Source organism: Frankliniella occidentalis, unplaced genomic scaffold, assembly GCF_000697945.3.
Source record: "Frankliniella occidentalis isolate FOCC.00 unplaced genomic scaffold, Focc_3.1 Scaffold560, whole genome shotgun sequence".
In the NCBI taxonomy this organism is placed as follows: domain Eukaryota; kingdom Metazoa; phylum Arthropoda; class Insecta; order Thysanoptera; family Thripidae; genus Frankliniella; species Frankliniella occidentalis.
Window position 1 is genome coordinate 109922 of NW_026267676.1, and position 19960 is coordinate 129881.

At 57.4% G+C, this 19960-nt stretch overlaps 2 protein-coding genes and 4 non-coding genes across 7 annotated transcripts in view; 4 read left to right on the top strand and 2 right to left on the bottom strand.

Moving 5' to 3' along the window:
* LOC113206450 (rootletin) overlaps positions 1 to 19960 on the top strand; it is a 54398-nt gene that overhangs the window by 24792 nt on the left and 9646 nt on the right. For both annotated transcript variants that reach the window (XM_026422547.2, XM_026422546.2), the window contains exons 3-6: positions 17342 to 17410; positions 17968 to 18401; positions 18656 to 18914; positions 19009 to 19812. In XM_026422547.2, coding sequence (XP_026278332.2) covers positions 18004 to 18401; positions 18656 to 18914; positions 19009 to 19812 — 1461 coding nt within the window. In that variant the 5' untranslated portion in view covers positions 17342 to 17410; positions 17968 to 18003. The remainder of the gene's footprint in view (positions 1 to 17341; positions 17411 to 17967; positions 18402 to 18655; positions 18915 to 19008; positions 19813 to 19960) is intronic.
* LOC113206462 (isocitrate dehydrogenase [NAD] subunit gamma, mitochondrial-like) lies at positions 8285 to 13604 on the bottom strand. Its single transcript, XM_026422560.2, has 8 exons — positions 13447 to 13604; positions 12380 to 12510; positions 12107 to 12283; positions 11870 to 11990; positions 11091 to 11241; positions 9061 to 9320; positions 8698 to 8921; positions 8285 to 8446 (listed from the first exon to the last, which is right to left on the bottom strand). Exons 1-8 carry the CDS (start codon positions 13469 to 13471, stop codon positions 8339 to 8341), a joined length of 1197 nt encoding a protein of 398 aa, XP_026278345.2. The 5' UTR covers positions 13472 to 13604; the 3' UTR covers positions 8285 to 8338.
* Trnah-gug (transfer RNA histidin (anticodon GUG)) lies at positions 10044 to 10115 on the bottom strand. The gene has a single exon. It is a non-coding gene; the product is annotated as a tRNA-His (tRNA).
* On the top strand, positions 10452 to 10523 carry Trnah-gug (transfer RNA histidin (anticodon GUG)). The gene has a single exon. It is a non-coding gene; the product is annotated as a tRNA-His (tRNA).
* On the top strand, positions 10705 to 10776 carry Trnah-gug (transfer RNA histidin (anticodon GUG)). The gene has a single exon. It is a non-coding gene; the product is annotated as a tRNA-His (tRNA).
* Trnah-gug (transfer RNA histidin (anticodon GUG)) lies at positions 10927 to 10998 on the top strand. Its single transcript has one exon. It is a non-coding gene; the product is annotated as a tRNA-His (tRNA).

Sequence of the window (19960 nt, forward strand, 5' to 3'; positions counted from 1 at the left end):
CATAAACTTTGACTCTTTGACAATCTAAAACCGTTGTCCAAATTACGGGCGAATGCGGGCGTTTTTTTAAAACTCAAATCAAAAATAGGCATTTTAGTGTATTTGTCAGCCGATGCACGCATATCTTTAATTGTTCATAAAACACACATTTTTTGGAGTAGGGGGACGTCCGACCCACCAAAACGAAGCGGAAAGTTTGTTCTTTAATTCAGTATAAGAGTTTGGCTTAGGCGATCAGAAACTATTCTTTAAATCGGGATTAAAGTCGAGAGATGATTCAGAAGAGAGCGAGCCGCGAGCAGGGGAGTGAAAATAGTCCCAGTTTGAGTGGTTATATCTATTTTATAGGGACGAGAAGGCCAAAAACGAGCTTTATTCATGGTATAGTGGTCCTTTAGGAATAAAAGGGTGATATTGGTAACACTCTAAACGCAATTTGGATTTTCTATTTTTGTCGTGCTCTCAGACCACTGTGCAGCGTGGTTGCGACGAAAATTCTGCCCGTTCACAAGAGTTCATCTGAAAATTGCATGACGTCACCCAGCAAGATGATTTGAATTTTGGGTTTACAACGACAATCGTACGATAGCGGCTACTTCAACGACCACTATGAATTTTGGTTGAGACAATAGGTAAAACAATATATTCGTTCGTTTCCTTTGAGAAATCGAAACCGACGTGATACGAATACGGAACCGACATTAAATCAATATCAATGTCGGAAATGTGTTGATTTCAGTGCCATTTTGCCATTTCGAGATCGACCATTTTTTCCGGCTGTTCCCTCACTAACCCGACGATAGTTGCTACGGGTTTTCACTTTTCTTGGCGTTATTGCAAGCTAGAACAAAAAAGTGGAATTCCCTAGCTTTCCCGGCGGTGCGGATTTCCTGCCCATCATCGGCGCGACTCGCGTGCCCCTATTATGCGCAAGGTCACGAACATCGTCGCGCTCGCAAAACTTTGGAGCAAAGGAATGTGCAAATCGCAACAGCACAAAAGAAAAAGAGGCACAAAGATGGTGGCATGAAATTAGCAACAGTGCAAAAGAAAGTCCTGGGGGAGGATTCAGAAAAGGGCCATGCCGGATGCTAGCGTGTGCTTTTGGCTTTGGCGCGGGGAGCGCGCAGAAGGCTGAAGGCTGAGGCAGGGCCGCTGCGACGTGTCCGTGTCGCGGAGGCCACGACGGCAAGAGGAGGAAATCGGGGCTTCAAAGTTGGTTGCTGCATGGGCCCCGTCCACGTCCATGCCCTGCCACCCTTACACCTGCTCGCTCAACCCAAAAGGGAAAAGTTTAACGCAGTGGCATAATACGCACACTAAATCTGAAGGACCTCTATTTTTTTATTTGAACGGATAAAGATTCAGTTTTGTGTACATAGTAATGAGTTTCAATTATAAATCTTGCGAGTAAAAAACGGGAAGCAACTAAAATTAGCAAACTAGCAAACTAATAAGGAATAAGGAACAACACTTTTTTTATTCTTGTAAAAATGAACTTGGGGAGGGGGGAGGGGGTGCGCCCTAATGCTGCCAGGTTGAGGCTGGTGGTGGAAAGGCGCCGCCGAAGGGGGAGGAAGGGGAAGAGGGGGGTTGTATTGCTGCGGTTCGGTTCGCGCTTCATTGTAGGAGGCGTGATGGATGATTGGCGTTGCATTGCAAAGGCCTGGGCCCGCCGGGGCCTGGGCCTGGCCTGGGCCTGTCCGGGCTGCCTATCAGTACGCCTCAGTGCGCGACCGGCACCCCCGACGACCACGAGGTCCTGGAGGCGGCCTTCCAAACGCGAGCGCGCGCCCCGGGCCAACGCGACGCGGACGGCGACCAGCGACCACGAGGTCGCGTAGGTCTCCAAACCTGAACGAACATACGCTCCCGCGACAAGCGTGGAGGGACGCGGCCGTGCGGTGGTTTTGGGGGGGTCAGCTCTGAAGATGGTCATAAAGGCTCTGAAGTGAAGACGAAAGCCTCGGAATGGTTGCCCTCCTGGAAGAAAGCGGACACGAGAGGGTGCAACGCGAAATTTTGTCGAAGAAATAGTGACATCTCTCTTGTGATCGTGATGGTGTCAGTCCTCAAACTACGTAGGTTGGGTTACTTAGTATTGTTCATGAATCGTGGTTCAGGTAATTGGGTCCGACAACTTTCGTATCCTTTGAGAAAGTTGTGCAGTGGGGGTTGTCTTTTCGCGCGGATAAGGCATGTCTTGGGCAAATACCCACATATAAACTGATGTGATGGGGCACACGAAAGTGAGTGGTGCAAATCCGGGAAATCAGTCACCATGACTATGCTGGTAGAGTTTCTTCGAGTTTTTACAAGGAGAATTGCGTCCATATTATTTGATTTCGGACGGCCCCTATGCTGAACTGACCTAGGCCCTTGGCTCTTACTCAGCCTGCTCCATTGAGTCACGTGTCTCGTGTCTCTCTTATCGTAGCGCACTATCGAATGATGTAAGATTTATCCACATCTGTATTGCCTACTGTTTAAAGTTTAATGGTGAACAGTTACTGGCGCTTTCCTAGTTTTATCAGAAATACATGTCAGAAATTTGGTCCGTCGGAAAAAAAGAGACAGCTGAAAAAAGCAAACTAAACACGGCATGTTTTTTGTCTCACCTTGCCTGCCTACGGGGGGAAATTGTCCATGAAACGGACAAACAGTTCTTACACCTCAACTAGGTTAAGGCGTATAGGCCGGAGGTATTTTTTTTTTTTGTGTGGATGCCTCCGATTTTATTTGGGACAAACAGATCGCTCAGCCTCGCGTGATTCGGTGCGTGGTATGTGGACTTTGAAGTTCCGTTATCTCGCATACCACAAACGGATCGCAAATGAGGTCGTGTTACATTACGTTCAAGTGCCCGAACCGGTCCGAACAATCGGCCTTGAAAAAATAAAAACTGAAAAAAAAATTGTGGAAAAAATCTTGAAAAGATACCCCCTGGCCCGAGTTTCTCGTTATTAAGATTAAATTACCCTATCCTCAGCAGTCACAGTTGAGCCCCCTGTATAACAAAAAGTAATTAAAACAAGTTTTAATAAATCGCCCAATAAAATTTATTGGTTGACGTAATAGCAGCAGAGGCCACGTAGGCGGCCTCCAACACCATAAACAATTTTCATTTGTGTCGAATAAAAATAAATGAATGGATCACACGGAACGCTATCATTTTCAGCGGTTTTTGCTGTTTTGGTCACCACTGCAGGCACTACTCACTACTCCAGTTACAGAACAAAAAGTTGTGCCACTCGGGGCAGAGGCAGTGCCAGGCGTCGTGCGTTTGAATCCCCACACGCACGACACACAATCCCTTGTGCTTTTGTTTCTTTTCTGTTTTCGATCGACTTCCTCCGGTAAGCCACCTCGCGCCCGCTCGCGCCCCGGCCCCGCGCGCCGTCGTTGCGTTCCAGAGCACCCTTGCCACTACCCCGGGGGAGAGAGAGAGAGGGATGGAGAGAGGAGTTGCTTTGAGCCGGCGTCGCCACCGCGTCAGTCGCGCCGGCCACGCATAAGGCGGTGCCCTCCCCTCACTCCTCAGACAGGTGTCGATACTCTCGCTTTGTGCGTTCATGAGGGGAAGGAAAGGGGAGAGAGTGGGTCAGGGAAAGTTTTTGATCGGTCAGGATCCGGTGCACCCCGCCTCGCAGTATGTGTGTCAGATTCCCGCACAAAGTGGGGTGCCCAGAGGGAGTACGCGTCCTTTACACGCCCTTCACAGGTCGTAATAAAACTTGTAAACTATTTCTAGTGTTTTCTCTATACATGCCTCGTCTTCATGAGATTGTGACCCAAAATTAATGTCTTTCACAAAATCACAAACAACTTAACCCGAATAAACCGCATTTCATTTTAAATTGAGCCTTATTGTAACTGGCAGAAAAAACTAACTGTCGGTGCTGTCGGCTAGACTGGGGTGAGGCGGAGCGTGGGTGGTGCGGAGATGGGGTGGGTGGTGGGTGGAGGGGTCGGAGCGAAACGGACAATCTGGGTAACGTCGCAATCAGGTGGAAACTACCCTTAAAATGATCAACCATTTTTTATTTTTCGTCGAAAGCGACTCCCAAATACTAGAAAAGTTTGATGCCGTTTTTTTGGACGACCTGTCCAGGACCGAGGAGCGTTGTACAAGCTGTCTGGCCCACAAAGCAGCGGCACGAGTGAAGATTTTCTACGGCGCAGTGGACTGTCATCTTCTAGATACAAGTTCTGTACGCGGTGCGTGGCCAAGCCGTCCTGCAGAACTCCTGAAGAAAGCATATAGTCTGTACGCCTCCAGGAGGCCTCCAGGACGCCTCTATGATGCGTCTCCTCCCCTGCGGCCGCGCACCGCCGCGAGCACAAACAGGAAAAAACACAAGCAACGGTTGCGTGTCAGCGATGGTGTGAGGAGGTGCGGGGGCCGCCGGGCGCAGGGGTGATGATGTCACGCGGGGGTGGAGGGGGTGGCGGGGGCGGGCCCCTGCCGTGTCTTTCGGCGCGCTCCCGGGCCCCGCTCGTCCTGCCGGCCGATCCTGCAGACCTGCACGAAATCCTTGCCCTGCTGGGGGAGGCCCTGGGGGCGTCGCAGGCGGCGGGGGTGGAGGGGTTGCAGGCCGCCCCTCCCTGGACCGCCCCCGCCCCCGGTCCCGGGCCCAAGCCCGCCCCCGGACCCGCCCCCGGCGGCGGCGTGGTTGTCGCGGCAGACAGAAGCACGGCAGACGGAGCCGCAGTGCACACGACGCTCTTCCCTGCCTCGACCGCAGCGAGCAGCGGCAGCAGCCAGGCGCGGCACGGCTCAGGCGCAGCCCCGCACCAGCCTGCAGACATGCCAAGGGTGAGTCCAAGCGCTAAAGCTAGTGTCCGGCGCGGTCAAGATTTCTCGATGTGTGTGTGTTTTTTTTTTTTTTTTTTTTTTTTTTTTGCTTATTACTGTGCCTGGAGAGGGTTGCGGGAAACCAAGCTATCTATACCGGTGCGTTTCACCAAGAATTGCCGCTAATGAGCACAGAACACGGTGTGGCCAGTTCCCTGCTCCGAATGTGTTCATAATACCGGAGCTCCGTTGAAGAGTATGGTGCAGCGCCGTAGCGTCGTCCCACCGCTCGGACGCATACGCGCGGCGCCGTGACCTCTGGGGCCGGCGCACCTGTCACCCCGTGCGCGCGCGCCGCCCCGCCGGCCCCGCGCCGCCAACAGCTGACCACCTCTGAGGTGGGTGGACTGCGTGCCGGCCGGTCAGCTGTCGGCGCCGGCGCCGCCGCCGGCCGCCGCCCCCTCGCGTTGTGTTGTGGCTTGTGTGGCCGGCCCCAGTGTGGCCGAGGCCGTCGGCTGTCCAGTCCTGTCCGGCGCCGGCGCCCGGATCGATAAGACGCCGGGCGGCGGCCGCCGCGGCGGTGTGTCCGGCAGTCCGGCTCCAGTGGTCACCGCGGCCGCCCCCGAGCCGGCCGCGCCCGCCCTTATGGCGACCCGGCCCGCGCCGCCCTGAGGGACAGGACAGAGTCATGGACGCCCCGGACTGCTCGGCGGCGAAGGGCGCCTGGACCTCGGCCACGGCCACGACTACGACCTCGGCCACAACCACGGCCAGCATGGCCACGAGCAGCGTGGGGTCGCAGGCGGGCGGCGGCGGCCAGCGCCTGCGCATCAACGTGCAGGAGAAGCTGACGCTACGCCGCGAGTCCAAGAGCCAGAGTCACCGCCTGGTGAGGCACGCCGTCAACGTGTCGGTGCTGCAGCCCATCCCCGAGCAGGTGAGGACGGCGGCGGGGGAGCGCGGCGGCGCGTGGAGGAAGGACGCCGAGGACATATGCCCTCATCCAGCCGAGCGCCGCCGCCGGTGGTGACGCCACTATACTTCGAACCTAGAACCGAGATGTTCTGCGCGTGTCTCATGTGTGATTTCGTGTCGCCGCTCGGCCGAGCTTTGCCTTGTATTGGTTTTGCGGTCATTTGCGTGGTGTGGCCCAATGCCTCGGCGCGGCGCGAAGGAAACGACTTTGTGTCGCAGCCCCTCCGTGGCGTGCAAGGCGCTCGTGGGCTCGTGCCAGTGTGTGTGTGAGAGAGACAGAGAGAGAAAGAGAGAGATTGAGCGAGTTTGTGTCTGTCTAGCGTGCGGTCGACTTGGTGGTGTGCTTGTGGCCTCTCCCTCCCTCCCTCCCGCCGTGTCGTACCTCTGCCTCGCTCTCTGCATCTCCTTCCCTCCCTCCCCCTCTCACTCCCACCCCCCTCTCTGTCCGCGGGCCGCACGTGTGTCGATGCATATCAGAGGGAATCACTCCCCTTACTCGGCGAAACGTTTTCTCATGCCCCAAAGCTCTGCTTCTGCGGCGGTGCGGCGGTCCCGTGCCTCGTGCGGGGACTGCTTTTAGCACAGCCCCCCTCCCCCTCCCCCCAACCCTGCTGCCCTGTGCGGTCAGGGTCGCCCGAGGCGAAGGCGACTCGGCGGCGCCCTCCCGCGGTTTTTGCATAATTCGCAGGGGCTGCACTCGCGCTGTATGCAGGCGTGGCGTGCCCCGCTGACCCGACTGTACACTGTTTACCTTGCACCGGCCCGCCGCCGCCGGCCGGACTAGAGAACCAGAGCTCTTGGCCGGACTGCCGGCCGGGGACTAGACCGCGCGAGCGACCCCCCGTGGGGCAGGCAACGCCATGCAGGTACGCGTGGGATTGCCTACCTCCTACCTCGCCGGCTCCTTCAGGCAGCAGAGCTGGTCGCCCGGGAAAGTTTCAGGGGTAGTTACGATACTTTACGTTAAACATTGTCACATCCCGATGACCCTACTCTAGAGGCGGGGAGCGCACGTCGACTTTTACTTGAAACGCTTGAAACAGCGGACCCCTCTTTGGTCTTAGGTCCGCCTAAGAGCCTTTGCGCGTGGCGAACTACGCTGCGGCTCCGTCTGCCAACGCGTTCTCCGACCCCAAATGAAACCGCCATCTTGCCCGCCTCGCCTCGCCCCGCCCTGCGCGCGTGTGATCGCACCAGATGCGCTGAGGATGCGCGATGGGCATGAAGCTATAGCTGTAACGCCATGCTGGTCCGATAAGGAGACATAAAGGGTGCAGGCGTTGTGGTGCGGTGGGGCGGGGGTGGTTTGTTGTTGTAGGGCTTTGACTGGATAAAATCAGGCATTGGAGTGGGCGGCACTAGCTCGCCGAGATTGCAGGCCGCAAATGCCCCAATCGCTATATGATGATGGCGATATCCCTCGTAACACCCAGAGAATCGTTTTCCTTTTTATAGATTTGAAGAAAATGCTGGCTATTAGTTCAAAGAACCCTTCTTTATCCGCGGTATACTCGTCTTACCCCCAGGTACACGAGTATGTGCGGTATGCCTCCCCCCCTCCTCCTGCGCACGCCGTGCCTCCCCACCCCCACGCTACCCGTTGTGTTGTGGCGGTCACTGGGCCGCCCGCCGTCTGTCGGACTGGGTGTGCGACAGGAGAGAGAGGTGAGGGGTGGGGGGAGGGGGGGGTGGTGCTGCACGCGCGGTGCACTTCCGCTCGGACACAAGGGGAGGACAGCTGAGGGTGATTGGGCGAGGAGGTGGGGGTGATGGGGGTAATGAGAAGAGGTGCGCTAGACTTTTAGTTGTTCTTTTTCGTCGCTGCCTATTTTCTATCACCCTCCCAGGAAAATGATTAGCAATGGCAACCATCTTTGATTGGCTCAGGGAGCACCATAAAATATTGTCGAGACAACAATGACAACGTGATGGAAACCATATTTTTGGTTCTCACAACCACGATGTTCGATGTTGCATCAACCATATTTTGTGATGCTACCTGAATTAACCATAATCATACGACGGTCGCTGAAGCAAATCATTTTTCCTGGGTGACCTCTGCCTGAACGCACCGTTGAAGGGCTACGGTGCTACTGTCTCGTCTGCGCACCGCGCACCGCGCGACGCCGACGCCGCCCCGCGCCGCGACGCGTGGCAGCGGAGCCATGCCATACCGGAGTTGGGGGGAGAAAAAAAAGAGCAAAGGCGACGACGGGTCGAAATGCTCGTTTCCACTTTAGCTCCCCCGCGCTTACCCCGCAGCTCGGCGCGGACGCGTCCCCCTACCACCTCCCTTCCCGTGTCCCGGCCCCGGCCCGGCCTGCAATTAGGGCGCAACGAGGGATTGACAATGAAGGCGCTGCTAGGGGTGGGGGGTGCATTGTGCCTGAAGCGGCCCGGATACCTCTCTGCGCGCGTAGCATTAATCCACCTGCTGAGACGTGGCCTTGGCCTCAATATACATTAATATTAATCAAAGTCAACAAGTTACGAAAAACCAACAAACACACCAAAAAAACAAACAGCGTATTTATTTTCTGAGAATAAAAAGTGGCGCATAAGTATATGCTAAAATGATGACTGAAAGGTGTGCGGGTCCCAGGGCCTCCTCGCCGCCACGATGTGGTCGCAGACGTCCTGGATGAATTCGTCGGTGCTTGAGTGGCCGCCAATGTCCTGGTGACAATAAGAAAGGAAATAAGAATACAGTACGGAGAGAGTCTCCCTTTTGTTTCAATGCCTGCACTCTCTGAGTGTGGGGTACTGCACTCAAATAAATCAATGTGCTAATGTACCCCCACCAAAACAATCAGAAAAAAACAAACAAAAAACATCAGGAAACATAAAAAAAAAACATTTTTTTTAAAAATCAAAAAAAAAGTTAAGAATAATAAGAAAAAATTAAGAGTGTGCGTCAATGTACGCACGTGGGTGGCCGTGCCGCGGCGCAGCGCTGAGTCCACGGCGGTCCTGAGCAGCGCCGCGCTGCCGCGCTGCCCCACGAAGTGCAGCAGGTCGGCGGCGGCGCGCAGCATGCCCACCGGGTTGGCCACGCCGCGGCCCTGGATGTCCGTCCCCTTGTTGCGCGTGCCGGGCTCGAACACGGCGGCCTGCGGCCCGTAGTTGGTCCCCGCCAGCAGCCCGGGCCCGCCTGGCGAAGCATGTTCAAGCTCAGCACGTTTTATTCTTCTTCTTAAGAGTAACACAGTTAAAATGACAAAATCTCGCGTGGCGAGCGTCGAGCCAAGGTCGAGTGACCCTCCTCCGCCCGCCCGTCCGACTCTTCTTACCCACGAGCCCACTTAGGATGGCGCCCAGGTAGACGCCGTAGAGGTTCGGCGTGAGCACGACGCTGAAGGGGGTGGCGTCGTGAAGCAGGTCGGCGCAGCAGCGGCCCACCGACATGACGTCCACGTCCACCTCCGGGTACTCGGAGCCCACGGCGAGCGCCACGTCGACGAACAGGCCGTCGGAGCGCGGCAGCGTAGCCTTGTTGTGCACGACGGTGACCCGGGGCCGGCGCTGGCCGCGCGCGTGCTCGAACGCGAACCTGGCCAACAAGAGCGTGGACACGGATAAAAAAAAAAGAAAAAAAGGATTTAGCTAAATGCTGAAACATTAGATAAGTAGCGGACAACTAATTCCTTGGCTCTGTAGCTAAAGATTTAGCCATAACGAAAAATAAAATAAAATAGTAATTTAGCTTAAAATCTAGCTGTGTAGCAAAACGTAGCTAACTTTTAGATACACAGCTACCTAATAAATCCTTCATTTGAGCTAATGGTTTATCTATATTCTTCTAATCTCTTCCTGTCGTGGAGGTGACAGCTTACGTCGGGGCGGCTTCGGTGACACAGCTACGGGGCTGAGGGGTCAAACTGTGGGCCCAGGTTGGGCGGTGTGGTGGCGCGCAGTGGGGGTGTCTGCCCCAGTGCGGTCGTGGGCGGAGGGGTCGGGGATTCCCGCCGTTTAAGAAAGTCAATTAAAATGGGGGCAGGCGGCTGCGCGGCCCGACCGTGTTGCATGACCAAGCGCAGAGGGTAGGGGCGTAAGGGGGGGGGGGGGTAATACATTTGCACCCCCGCCGCAGCTCGCCGCTTGAGGTATGTCAATCAGGTGCAGTAACTTCCGAAAGTATCACTGATAAAATCATAAATTAATTTCTGATTTTGTTTTTAACCGTATATCTTTTAAATTTTACGTAAGTTATCACACGAAAAGGCTCCTCGTGCATTTACCATCGTTTGAACGACGCAAAAAGTGGAACTTGTCATGCCGTGACCAGGATTCGAACCTGGGTTATTGCGGCCACAACGCAAGGTACTAACCACTATACGATCACGGCTACGAGGCTCCTTAGGCGCGACGGCGGCCGCTCGGCTACGAGTCCCGCGGCCGCTCGCGGCCCGCTGCCGCGGCTCGGCGTAGCTGGGCGTGGTGGGGCAGGGCGGGGCAGGGCGAGGCGGGGCGCCGACGGGATAACGCCGGGCCGGACCGCTGCGAGGCGGACTGACTGCCCCCCCCCCCTCTCCCTTTCCCTCTCCTCGCCTTCCCTCCCTTTCCGGCTAACCAACCGGCCTGGTGCATTAACGTTCTGCTACACTTTCTTTTCTGCCGCGAATGTTGTTTCGCGCCGCAGGTCCTCGCAACGCCAAGCAGGCCGTGTCAGAGGCGTCGGCTAGCCGTGATCGTATAGTGGTTAGTACCTTGCGTTGTGGCCGCAATAACCCAGGTTCGAATCCTGGTCACGGCATGAGACGTCATTTTTTTTCGCCCCCGTTTCATGAGCCCCCTCTTCTCCCAGTCACCTCCCCCTCCTTTCGTCGGACCGACCCAGTGCTTCTAGCGGTCTGCTACACTTTCTTTGCCTCGCGAATGTTGTGCGGCGCCAAGTTGTCGGCACGCCAACCAAGCCGTGTCGAAGGCGTCGGCTAGCCGTGATCGTATAGTGGTTAGTACCTTGCGTTGTGGCCGCAATAACCCAGGTTCGAATCCTGGTCACGGCATCGAGACGTCATTTTTATTCTTATTTTTTGGTTCTTCTACCCACTGTTATCGCTATGCCCGCGGCTGTCGCCTTTACTGTACGATGGAAGCCCTTGGATGATAGCATGGTGGTGCGTGCAAGAGCTCATTTGCTCTGAGGCGTGTTGCTAGCCGTGATCGTATAGTGGTTAGTACCTTGCGTTGTGGCCGCAATAACCCAGGTTCGAATCCTGGTCACGGCATCAATCGTCATTTTTATTTTATTTTTGCTTGCGTGCTTCTTAAATTAAAACATATATTCTAACTACTTGTCATTTGCTACTTGGACACTCACCTGGCCACCCTCTCGGAGGCAGCGGCCGTCACGACCTTCATGCTTTCGGCGGCGCCCCTGACAGGGGAGTGTTCCAGCATGAAGTACTCGCCCTCCGTGTTCTGCCGCACCAGCGTCACGTCCACGTCACTCTGCCTCGCCGTCTTCACGCCTTTTAACAGCAGTCGACAAAAATAGATATTTTATTTGACTCATTTGTTTTCATTCTTGCGTGAACCTCGAGCTTGCCCCCCCCCCCCCATCCCCTCTGTGCCGCGGAAGCTACGCCGAAGCGGGCCTGCGCCATCCTCCTCCTCCTCCTCCTTCCCGTCGATGCGGTGGTGCCCTTCGATTTCCACCCCAAGTATGCCGCGGCGGAGATCTGGCCGACGATAAGAGCCTTTGCCTCTGCATCCATCGCCTGCGCACACCGCGCCCCCGCCACGCCACGCCACCCCCAACAGTTTCCAGGACGCGCCGAACCCCCCCCCCCCCCTTTTTTCTCTCCCCTCTTTTGCCCCTGCTTCCAATTTTGGCGGCACCCAGCTCCACTCCGTCCTCCGCGCATATAATTTATGGTTCACCAGACCCCTAACTATTTCCGATCCGTCCGTCGGGGGCGACCGGGCGACCTCAGACAGTGCGAGGTCGGCCTGGTGGCCCCGCACCCCGCGCCGTGCGCCCGCGTCGTCAAGGACTGCCGTGTAGTCCCCCGACTCTGGCTTGCAGTTTTCTGTTTGAGTTTACTGTCCTCATTGGCGGAGGGCCTTGGCCGACCCGGCCCTCCCCGAGCGCCTCACCTGGCTGGCTGCGCGCCTCCATGACGTACACGTACAAGTCCAGCACGCGGCGCAACTGCACCGTCCTGGACACGAGGTTCTCGCCGCGGCCCTTGATCTCGATGTTGCCCTTGAGCGCCACCTAAGACATCCGCATCAGTCGAACCCTTTTCTTCGCAAGGAAACAAAACAAAAACGAAATCAAGAGGACATTGCAATTTCGGCCAACTGCACGCTCGCACCCAACGCCCAACGCACCTTGTTCCTCCTGATGGACAGCACGGCGTGCTCGAACGGCTCGTCTACGTCCGCGCCCCGGGCCAGGTCGGGCAGCACGTGCTCCTCGAAGTCCACCGGCACCCCGGCGGCGGCGAACACCTTGCGCACGCCCTGCATCAGCTCGGGCCCGATGCCCACCCCGGGCAGCAGCGTGACCTGGAATCACACAGGGGGGCCCAGGAGGGTGTCACTCGGGAGGTCCAGGGTGTCATACGGAGGGGTCCAGGGTCCAGGGGATGACGCGCGACTTACCGTGTGGCGGCCGCCGTACTTTGTGAACGGCAGCCCGTCGGCGACGGCGTGGTGCGCGCTGTGGACGCCGCGGACGGGCTGTCCGCTGCGGTGGAGCATCCGCCGCAAAACGGCCGATTGGAGCCGGAGTCCTGTACACGGGGGGAGAAACTCGAAGCATCAGAGTGTTTTTGGCGGCCACTATTGAAAGTTTGAGACGGGGGAGGGGATTGAATCGACGATGATGACCAAGGACAGATGACCAGATTTCAATTCCAGCTTAGCCCTGCCGGTCTTCGTAGGTCTCAGCGTGTGGTCATTTCGACGTTTAGACGTTGATTTGACCGTGCATATTATTTCTCTTATCAAATGTTCAGTTCAACTCTGCGCTTCGACCATACAGGGGCGGAAGGGTGGGACCGGCGGAGCAGTTTGTTCAAAAAGTCACCAGTCACTATCTGCTCAGGTCCCAGTGGCGCGCCTCCCGGTCGAGCGGCCTCATGGCCCCCGGCAGCCAGCATATTAGTTTAAAGGCTTAGCGGCAATCAATAGCGCAGTGCGGGCCGCTCAGAGAGCACTGAGCGCTACCGTGCTACTCTTTTAGTTAGACCCCCCCACCTTTATGTCAATTTGTCGAATAAGTGCAGCATAATCTTATTCCAAGGACCTACTAATGTCGCCTCGTTTCAAGAGTAAATAAATTTGATCATGTGTCACAAATATTATCCAAAATATACTTGGAGCAGCAAAAACGATTTTTCTGGGTATGAGCCTGTAAGCTATTAAAATATATTACAATTGGGTGATTTATAATGCGAAAAAGTACGAAACATCAAAAACGTTTCGCCCAACTACTTGTCCTTCGATTACGAAGTCTGATGGATACGGTTATAGTGCTAATATTTTCAGAGAGAAGCGAGGCAGGTTGTCACGTGGAAAACGTTTCCTCTGTGTTAGAGCAAATTTTTTCAAGGAAGCACTTTGTTTTACAACGAAGATTGCGGCTGACATAGTATCTGAAAGAAATGAGGTGTTCTACGAATTTGAAGACAAACAACTAACAGAATGCGCGAAGTCGTGGGACCGACCTGTGTGCGCCAATGGTATAGCCATGCTGTCGGTAGTTTCTCTCAATCAGGTGGGGGATGGAGTCCGCGGGCGCGCGCCGTCTGCAGAGTGTTCGGTAGAGTGTCCCAGTGTCCCAGTGCCCCCGGGCCGCCCCCCGAGCCGGGGGTGGCCGAGAGAGCAGCAGAGGGGCTCTATGGTGGTCGGGGGAGGGGGTGGCGCAAGGCGCTGGGCGCAGCCGGGTTGACCAACCCCTGCGACGCCAAAGTCATCGCTGTAACAATGCTAGCTGCAGCTGCCAACCTATTCGTGGCTGAACGTTATATGGTCCGGTCTGCGGGACTTAAAGCTCTGGTCATTACACTCTGCCTCCCCGGAATGCCGTGATGCAGGGTGCGCTCACGAAACTTTGTCTTTTGTTCGCGTCAGGCGGGGGGGTTATTGCTGGCCCGCATGGAGCGCTATGAGCCGCGACATGGTCGGGAAATGTTAGATACTTAGAGACTGTACCGCCACGATGTCGTTCCGGTAAAATACCGGGGGACTGATTCGCCCGCGCTCGCTCGCTATGTCGTCTGCTGACAGTATAGCGCCTTACGGCACGACCGAGTAGGCAACCCGCCCGCGCGCTGGTAGGCAGTCCAGTCCAGTTCATGAGCAGGTAGCGGGGAGTTCGGCTGTGGTACAGTGGAGTCTTAATTAAAACGGGATCCACTCTGAGCTCCTCGGTCTTAAGTTTATTGGTCCAGTCCAGTCCGTCATATTCGGTCAATGAACAAACTGTGATTTAAAAAAGATGTCTATTAAGTTGAGTTTCGGGTTCTTGCTCGTTCGTTTCCTGTGTGCGTAGAGTTGGGAGCGCTGTAGTGTAGGCGGGGCGGGGCGTGGCGGGGCGTTGGGGTGGCGGGTGGCTCGCGCCGATTGCTGGAGACGTTTTAATTGGCAGGCCGCGCAGCCTTGACGAGGGGCGAGGCGAGGACGGCGGTGGCGGCGGCGGGGTCCTCGCCGGTCGGTGTGGGGGTGCGCACGACGGGCGTTGAAGGCTCCGCTGCGGGGGTGGGGGCGGCGGCCCCGGCCGCAGGCTATAGAGCCGCAGGCCCACCGGACGGGCCCCAGCCCCGAGTGTGAAAGGGTTGCGCGGCCAGGCCCGGGCCCGGCCTGTTTAGTAGTGCGGGGCTGCCGGGCACGGGGGGCGGTCCTGGAGGCGATGGAGGCCGTCGAGGCAGCGGAGCAGCAGCGGGCAGCAGCGGCCGAGGCGACGCTCCTGCCGGCCAACGCCGCCGCGTGCCAGAGGTACTGTACACCACCACCGACGGCGAGGTGCACGTGCACGACGTTCTTCTTGGAGGCCACGGGCCGCGGCCGGGTAGCAGTCGGCACGCCGCGCACGACGCGACAGTCGGGGGAGGGGGGGGGGTCAGGGGGAAGGGAGTAGGGGGGCAACAGTTCCCTTTGCATTTACGTGCGCGCCAGCTGTCTCCTGCGCTGCCGGTAATAATGTGGGTCGCGGGCGGTAAACTTATCATGGCGTGGCGGGGCGGGGCGGGGGCGTGCGCTGCGCCAAAGCGAATTGTGAGCGGGAGTAGTGATCACTGGAGACACGGCATAACTGTCACCCCCCCCCTCCCTTTCCCCTTCTGACGGCGCGCGAGCAAGTTCGCCCATCGGCAGCGTGGCGCTATGGTCGCCGTGGTCGCCGTCGTCCCGCTTTCGCTCGGGTGATGGTGGTGGCGGTCCCAGCGGGCGAGGACGTTGGCACATGCAGCCGAAAATATGACTGCAAACGTTTCTTAAAATACGCGGATGACATACTTGTCAGCTGTAATCGGTCACCCTTGATCTTTGTCTTTGTGCAGCCACTGCGTTAATCACACCTTGAGCGTGTGTATATGCTCGATATGAGAATGTTCTCATCATGCATGTCCCGCTCTTGGATTATATGATGGTCTGATACGAGTTATTTTTGCTCGCGATCTCCAGGATGGCTGCCACACACAACAGCAGCTCACCCAATACAACGTGTTCACTTTGAGAACGCTCAAAGCTGTGCAGTCTCGGTTGTATGCAGTTTGCGTGTTCAGCCCCACTGATCGTGTCAACACAATGATGAACATTGTTCGAAAATGTGCATTTTGTCTCTTCAGTGACTCCACACGAAAAGGAAACAAAATACTGTTTCTTGATGTAGCTAACAAACTGATTATTCTATATGCGGACACACGATGACGCAAATTAAGCCGAGCATTGGAGGAGAAGATGCGCTCCTAAAAGTTGCAGTGTTTTCCGTGCGCCATACTGAAGGCGATCTGTGCGTCAGAGTGATCCGCTCGCTGGTCGGCGGTTAGGTGTGAGCCGCGAGCTTGTCCGGCCGGCCGGACCCTCCCCAACGTTGCGGACTGACCACCGCCCTCTCCACGGCCGTCAGCCCGGAGGGGAAGGGGGAAGGGAGGGGGCAGGGCCGCGGGAGGGCGGCGGGTGACCCTGTCTGCCTCGGAGAGTCCGCCCCGCTATCTCTCCCACTGTGTTTGCACAAACGCATATAGGCCTCTGTGCCTGCTGTGCTCTCCGAGATAACCCTCCCCCGGGGGCGGTGCGGGCGAGGGGCGGTCGGGCGGGGCGCGGCGAGGGGTAGGGGAGCCGCGCCGAGCCAGGCACGGGTAGGGGCACGGGCTGCGTAACCCCAGCCCAACCAGCTTTCAGTGCGTGCTTGTCATTCATTTGCTTTCCATTTATCTCCACTCGCCTTGGCTCCTTATTTATCGGCGTCTCTCGCTCTTTTTCCATCGACCTCACCGGCACTCTGTGCCGCGCAGAGGCGGAAGTGGAGGAGTCTGGAGTAAATACAAACTTTGTGTGGTTAGGTCGAAGATGCGATCACACACAAAACAAAGTCCTCGCGAAAGTAGGGTTATTGTAACCGTAACCCTGCTTGCTTGCGCCCGTTGTTGTTGCATTCCTCCACACAAACATGACTTTTAATTTGTGATGAATTAATTTCGGGGGTATAATGTTATGTAATGTAGTTGTGTGCAAATCTGTATCTTACGTTTGTTTGCAAATTGGTTGGAAGATTTACTAAGCACGAAATTCCGATGCCCTCTTTTTTCGGTGGCCAAAGGCGTACGACGTGGGCTGGGGCTCAGGCTAGCCGTGCCACGGCGCGGGGGGCGGCGAGGGTGGCCCCACCGCCGAGTCCAGGCGCGCCTGCTCCCCCTGCGTTACGGAGGGGGCGGCTCCAGTCTGTCCCAGCGCGGCGGGGCCCGGGTGGGGCCATGGTGGGCCCCACGCGGGGTCGGCGGCGGGGGTTTGGGGGGCGGACAGCTCATGAAGGCGAATGGGGGAAGAAGCGCGACGACTCCTTCGATCGTCAAGTCTCGGATTTTATTATTTGTATCTCGTCGTTGGGTTGACATGAGGCTCGTGCGGTGACTGCCGCCGTCACCCTGCCCCCTCTGGCGGAAGAGTCGCTCCCCCAATAGTAGTTGCAAACCGATCGCCCTGCCGAGCGCGCGCTCCGCCGCAGCCCCATGCCTATGGCCGCCCTGGCCCCGCGGACCCCCCGGCGGACCCTCTGCACGTGCGCGTCGTCGCGCGGATGGCGCGGGGAGATGGCGACCGCGACAGGCCTCGGACCGCGTACCACCACCACCACCGCGCCGCGGAGCAGCGCCGCCCGCGCCGTCTGACCGCGCTCTTCTCCTCGCTGAACGCCGCGCTGCTGGTGGCGAGGTCCAAGTCCAAGCGGGTGGCCGCCAGGTTGTTGCGGTTGCGACCTTTCTATGCAAACCGGAAGCACGACTGGGTATACACACAGCAGCACCGCACACACCAGCAGCGGGGACTTCGCTCACCTACCCTTCCGGCCGCCGCCGCCCGCCCCGCCACCCCCTCTGACCTCCGCCCCGTTCTGTGTTGCAGGTACCGCTAACGGGCGGGTCGCTGGACCGCCGTCGGACGCCCTTCGTTCGGAGTGCTTCGAAGCGCGAGGTGAGTTTGAGGGTCTGTGTGCTTCACCACCAACATGAAATTATGTGCATAGGCACCCAATGCACAACGGATATTTTAACTGATTCGTCACATGAGCATTTTGATAAAAGATGCAAGTTGTGTGTTCGCCGGGATTTGTTTTTCTAACGAAAAGGGATAGAGAACCTCAGTATATGCCGCGGCAGATAGATTTGGCTTGCTCTTCGGGCCAAAAGAGCGATCAATATACTCGTTGAATCTTAAATCACGCTTTTCCATCCATCGGTCTAGGACAAAAAGATCGCACGGACGTTATTTTTTATCGGGCCGCAAAAGCTAAATTATGAAGACTTGCCTTTCTAGGGGTGTTAAATTTTTATGCACAAGTACATGTATTTGTAAAGGCTCAACCATGTCCAAGGTTATTAAAATTTGGCACCTTTTTTTTAACGACTTTCTAGGGGTGCTAATTTTAATGTCTTTTCAAATACATTACAATCTTTTCAGTCGTGTACCTTTTTTTCCAGTGTCGTTCTGGGCACATTTAAATCAAAATATGCGTGTTTGAATGCGTGCAGGCGAGCGCGGGCGCGGCCGACCGCAGTGCGAGCAGGATGGAGGCGGGCAGGGAGCGGAGCCGGGATCGGGAGCGCAGCCCGGCGCGCAGCCCGGCGCGCAGCCTGGGCGCGGCCGTGGCGGACGCGGGCGCCGCGGGCGACGTGATGCTGCGCCAGAACCGCGAGATGCGGCGCCGCATGGAGGAGGAGCAGGCCTCGTACCGCCGCCGCCTGGACACGTACCGGCAGGCGCAGCAGCACCAGGCCGCCCTCGTGAGCCGCCTGCAGGCCAAGGTGCTGCAGTACAAGCAGCGCTGCGCCGAGCTCGAGGGCCACATGGAGGACACGCTCGCGCCGCCGCGGCCGCCGTCGGCCCTGGAGCGGGACGAGCGCGAACGGGACCGCGTGCTGGACCTGGACACGGCCCTCATCAGGCTGGACGACGAGCGCCGGAAGTAAGATCACTTTACCCATTTTTACTCATTTTTATTATAGGGCTTTAGAGGAGTAAGAGTAACATTAAGAAATATAAATCAAAAGCAGTTGTTTATTATTTTTTGTTGAAAAGTTTCAATATTTGCCAAGAATTTCAAAACATAAAATAATTCAATGAACTTTTAAAAGTTTTTTGGGGAAAATTTGAGGTTGTATTAGCCTATAAAAATATACCATTGGCATTGGCTAAAGGCTTTCTAACTCCATATGCCAGGAGCGACAAGGCGATGCAGCTCAACCTGGCCCTGCGCGACCAGCTGGAGGAGGCGCACCAGACGAACGAGGCCCTCACCTCGGACCTGCAGAAGCTGTCCAACGACTGGGAGGCGCTGCGGGAGGAGATGCTGCTCAAGGAGGAGGAGTGGAAGGAGGAGGAGCAGGCCTTCAACGAGTACTACACGACGGAGCACGCGCGCCTCCTCAACCTCTGGCGCGACGTGGTGGCCGTCAAGCGCCTCTTCGCGGACATGCAGGCAAGGACTTTTCTGAGAGTTTAACATTTATGACGCCGTTGGCTGCAAAATAATATTTATTTCAAATAATGTGGGTCTTTTTCGTTATTTGCAGGCGAGCACGCAACGCGACCTCCAGGGCCTGCGCTCGGATATGACGCTCACCACGAGGGAGATGGCGAGCGCGTGCTCGGCGCTGGCGGGCGGTGCGCGGCGCGAGGCTAGCGAGGACCGGCAGCAGAGCGAGCGCGAGCTGAACGAGCTGCGCACGCAGCTGCAGGCGCTGCGTGCCTCGCACGAGGCCGCCGTGGCCGAGGTGAAGCACAAGGACGAGCGCGTGCAGAGCCTGACCCGGGAGGTGCAGGCGCTCGAGGAGCGCTGCGGCGAGGCCGAGGCCGGCCTGGGCCAGGTGACGCGCATCCAGGAGGAGGTGGAGCTGCTGCAGGGCGCGCTGCGCGACATCGCGCACGCCGTCATCCAGGACGCGGAGGGGCGCGACGTGGACGCCGTGATGCTGTCGCAGTCGGCGCACGTCCACCTGACGCCGCCGGGCCCCGTGCCGCCGCGCTCCCCCAAGCGCGGCCAGCAGCGCGCGCACACGTCGCCCGCCTTCGCCGAGGGCACCATCTCGGCCGTGCAGGCGGCGCTGCACAAGTACCAGCTGCACATCCACGAGCTGCAGGTGAAGCTCGACGCCAGCCAGGAGCAGCTGCAGAGCACCCGCCGCCAGACCGAGGCATCCGAGTGCTCGCAGCAGTCGCTCGAGGCGCGCGTCGCCGAGCTCACCATCCAACTGGACGCGGCCAAGGCGCGCTGCAACCAGCTGCTGCAGGAGAAGGACATCCTCGTCAAGTCCCTCGACTCGGTGCGCGCCGAGAAGAACGCCCTGGACAAGAATCGGCTGGAGATCAACGCCATGGTAAGGAGTAACTTTGCGACGCCCCCCGGGCCGGGCCCGGCTGGGGTCGCTCGATGCCGGAAGTAGGTCGCCGTAGCGCTGTCATGCCCGGGGGCTGTCTGCGGTGCGTGGGCAGCGCTAGGGCGGGCGGGCGCGTCGTGTGACATGA

Coding starts and splice junctions, on each gene's coding strand:
- LOC113206462 (XM_026422560.2), bottom strand. CDS start 13,471: ATGGCTATACCATTGGCGCACACAG. Junction 8,922..9,060: donor CATCCTAAGTGGGCTCGTGG/GTAAGAAGAGTC, acceptor ATGCTTCGCCAG/GCGGGCCCGGGCTGCTGGCG. Junction 8,447..8,697: donor GCCGCGGCACGGCCACCCAC/GTGCGTACATTG, acceptor TATTGTCACCAG/GACATTGGCGGCCACTCAAG.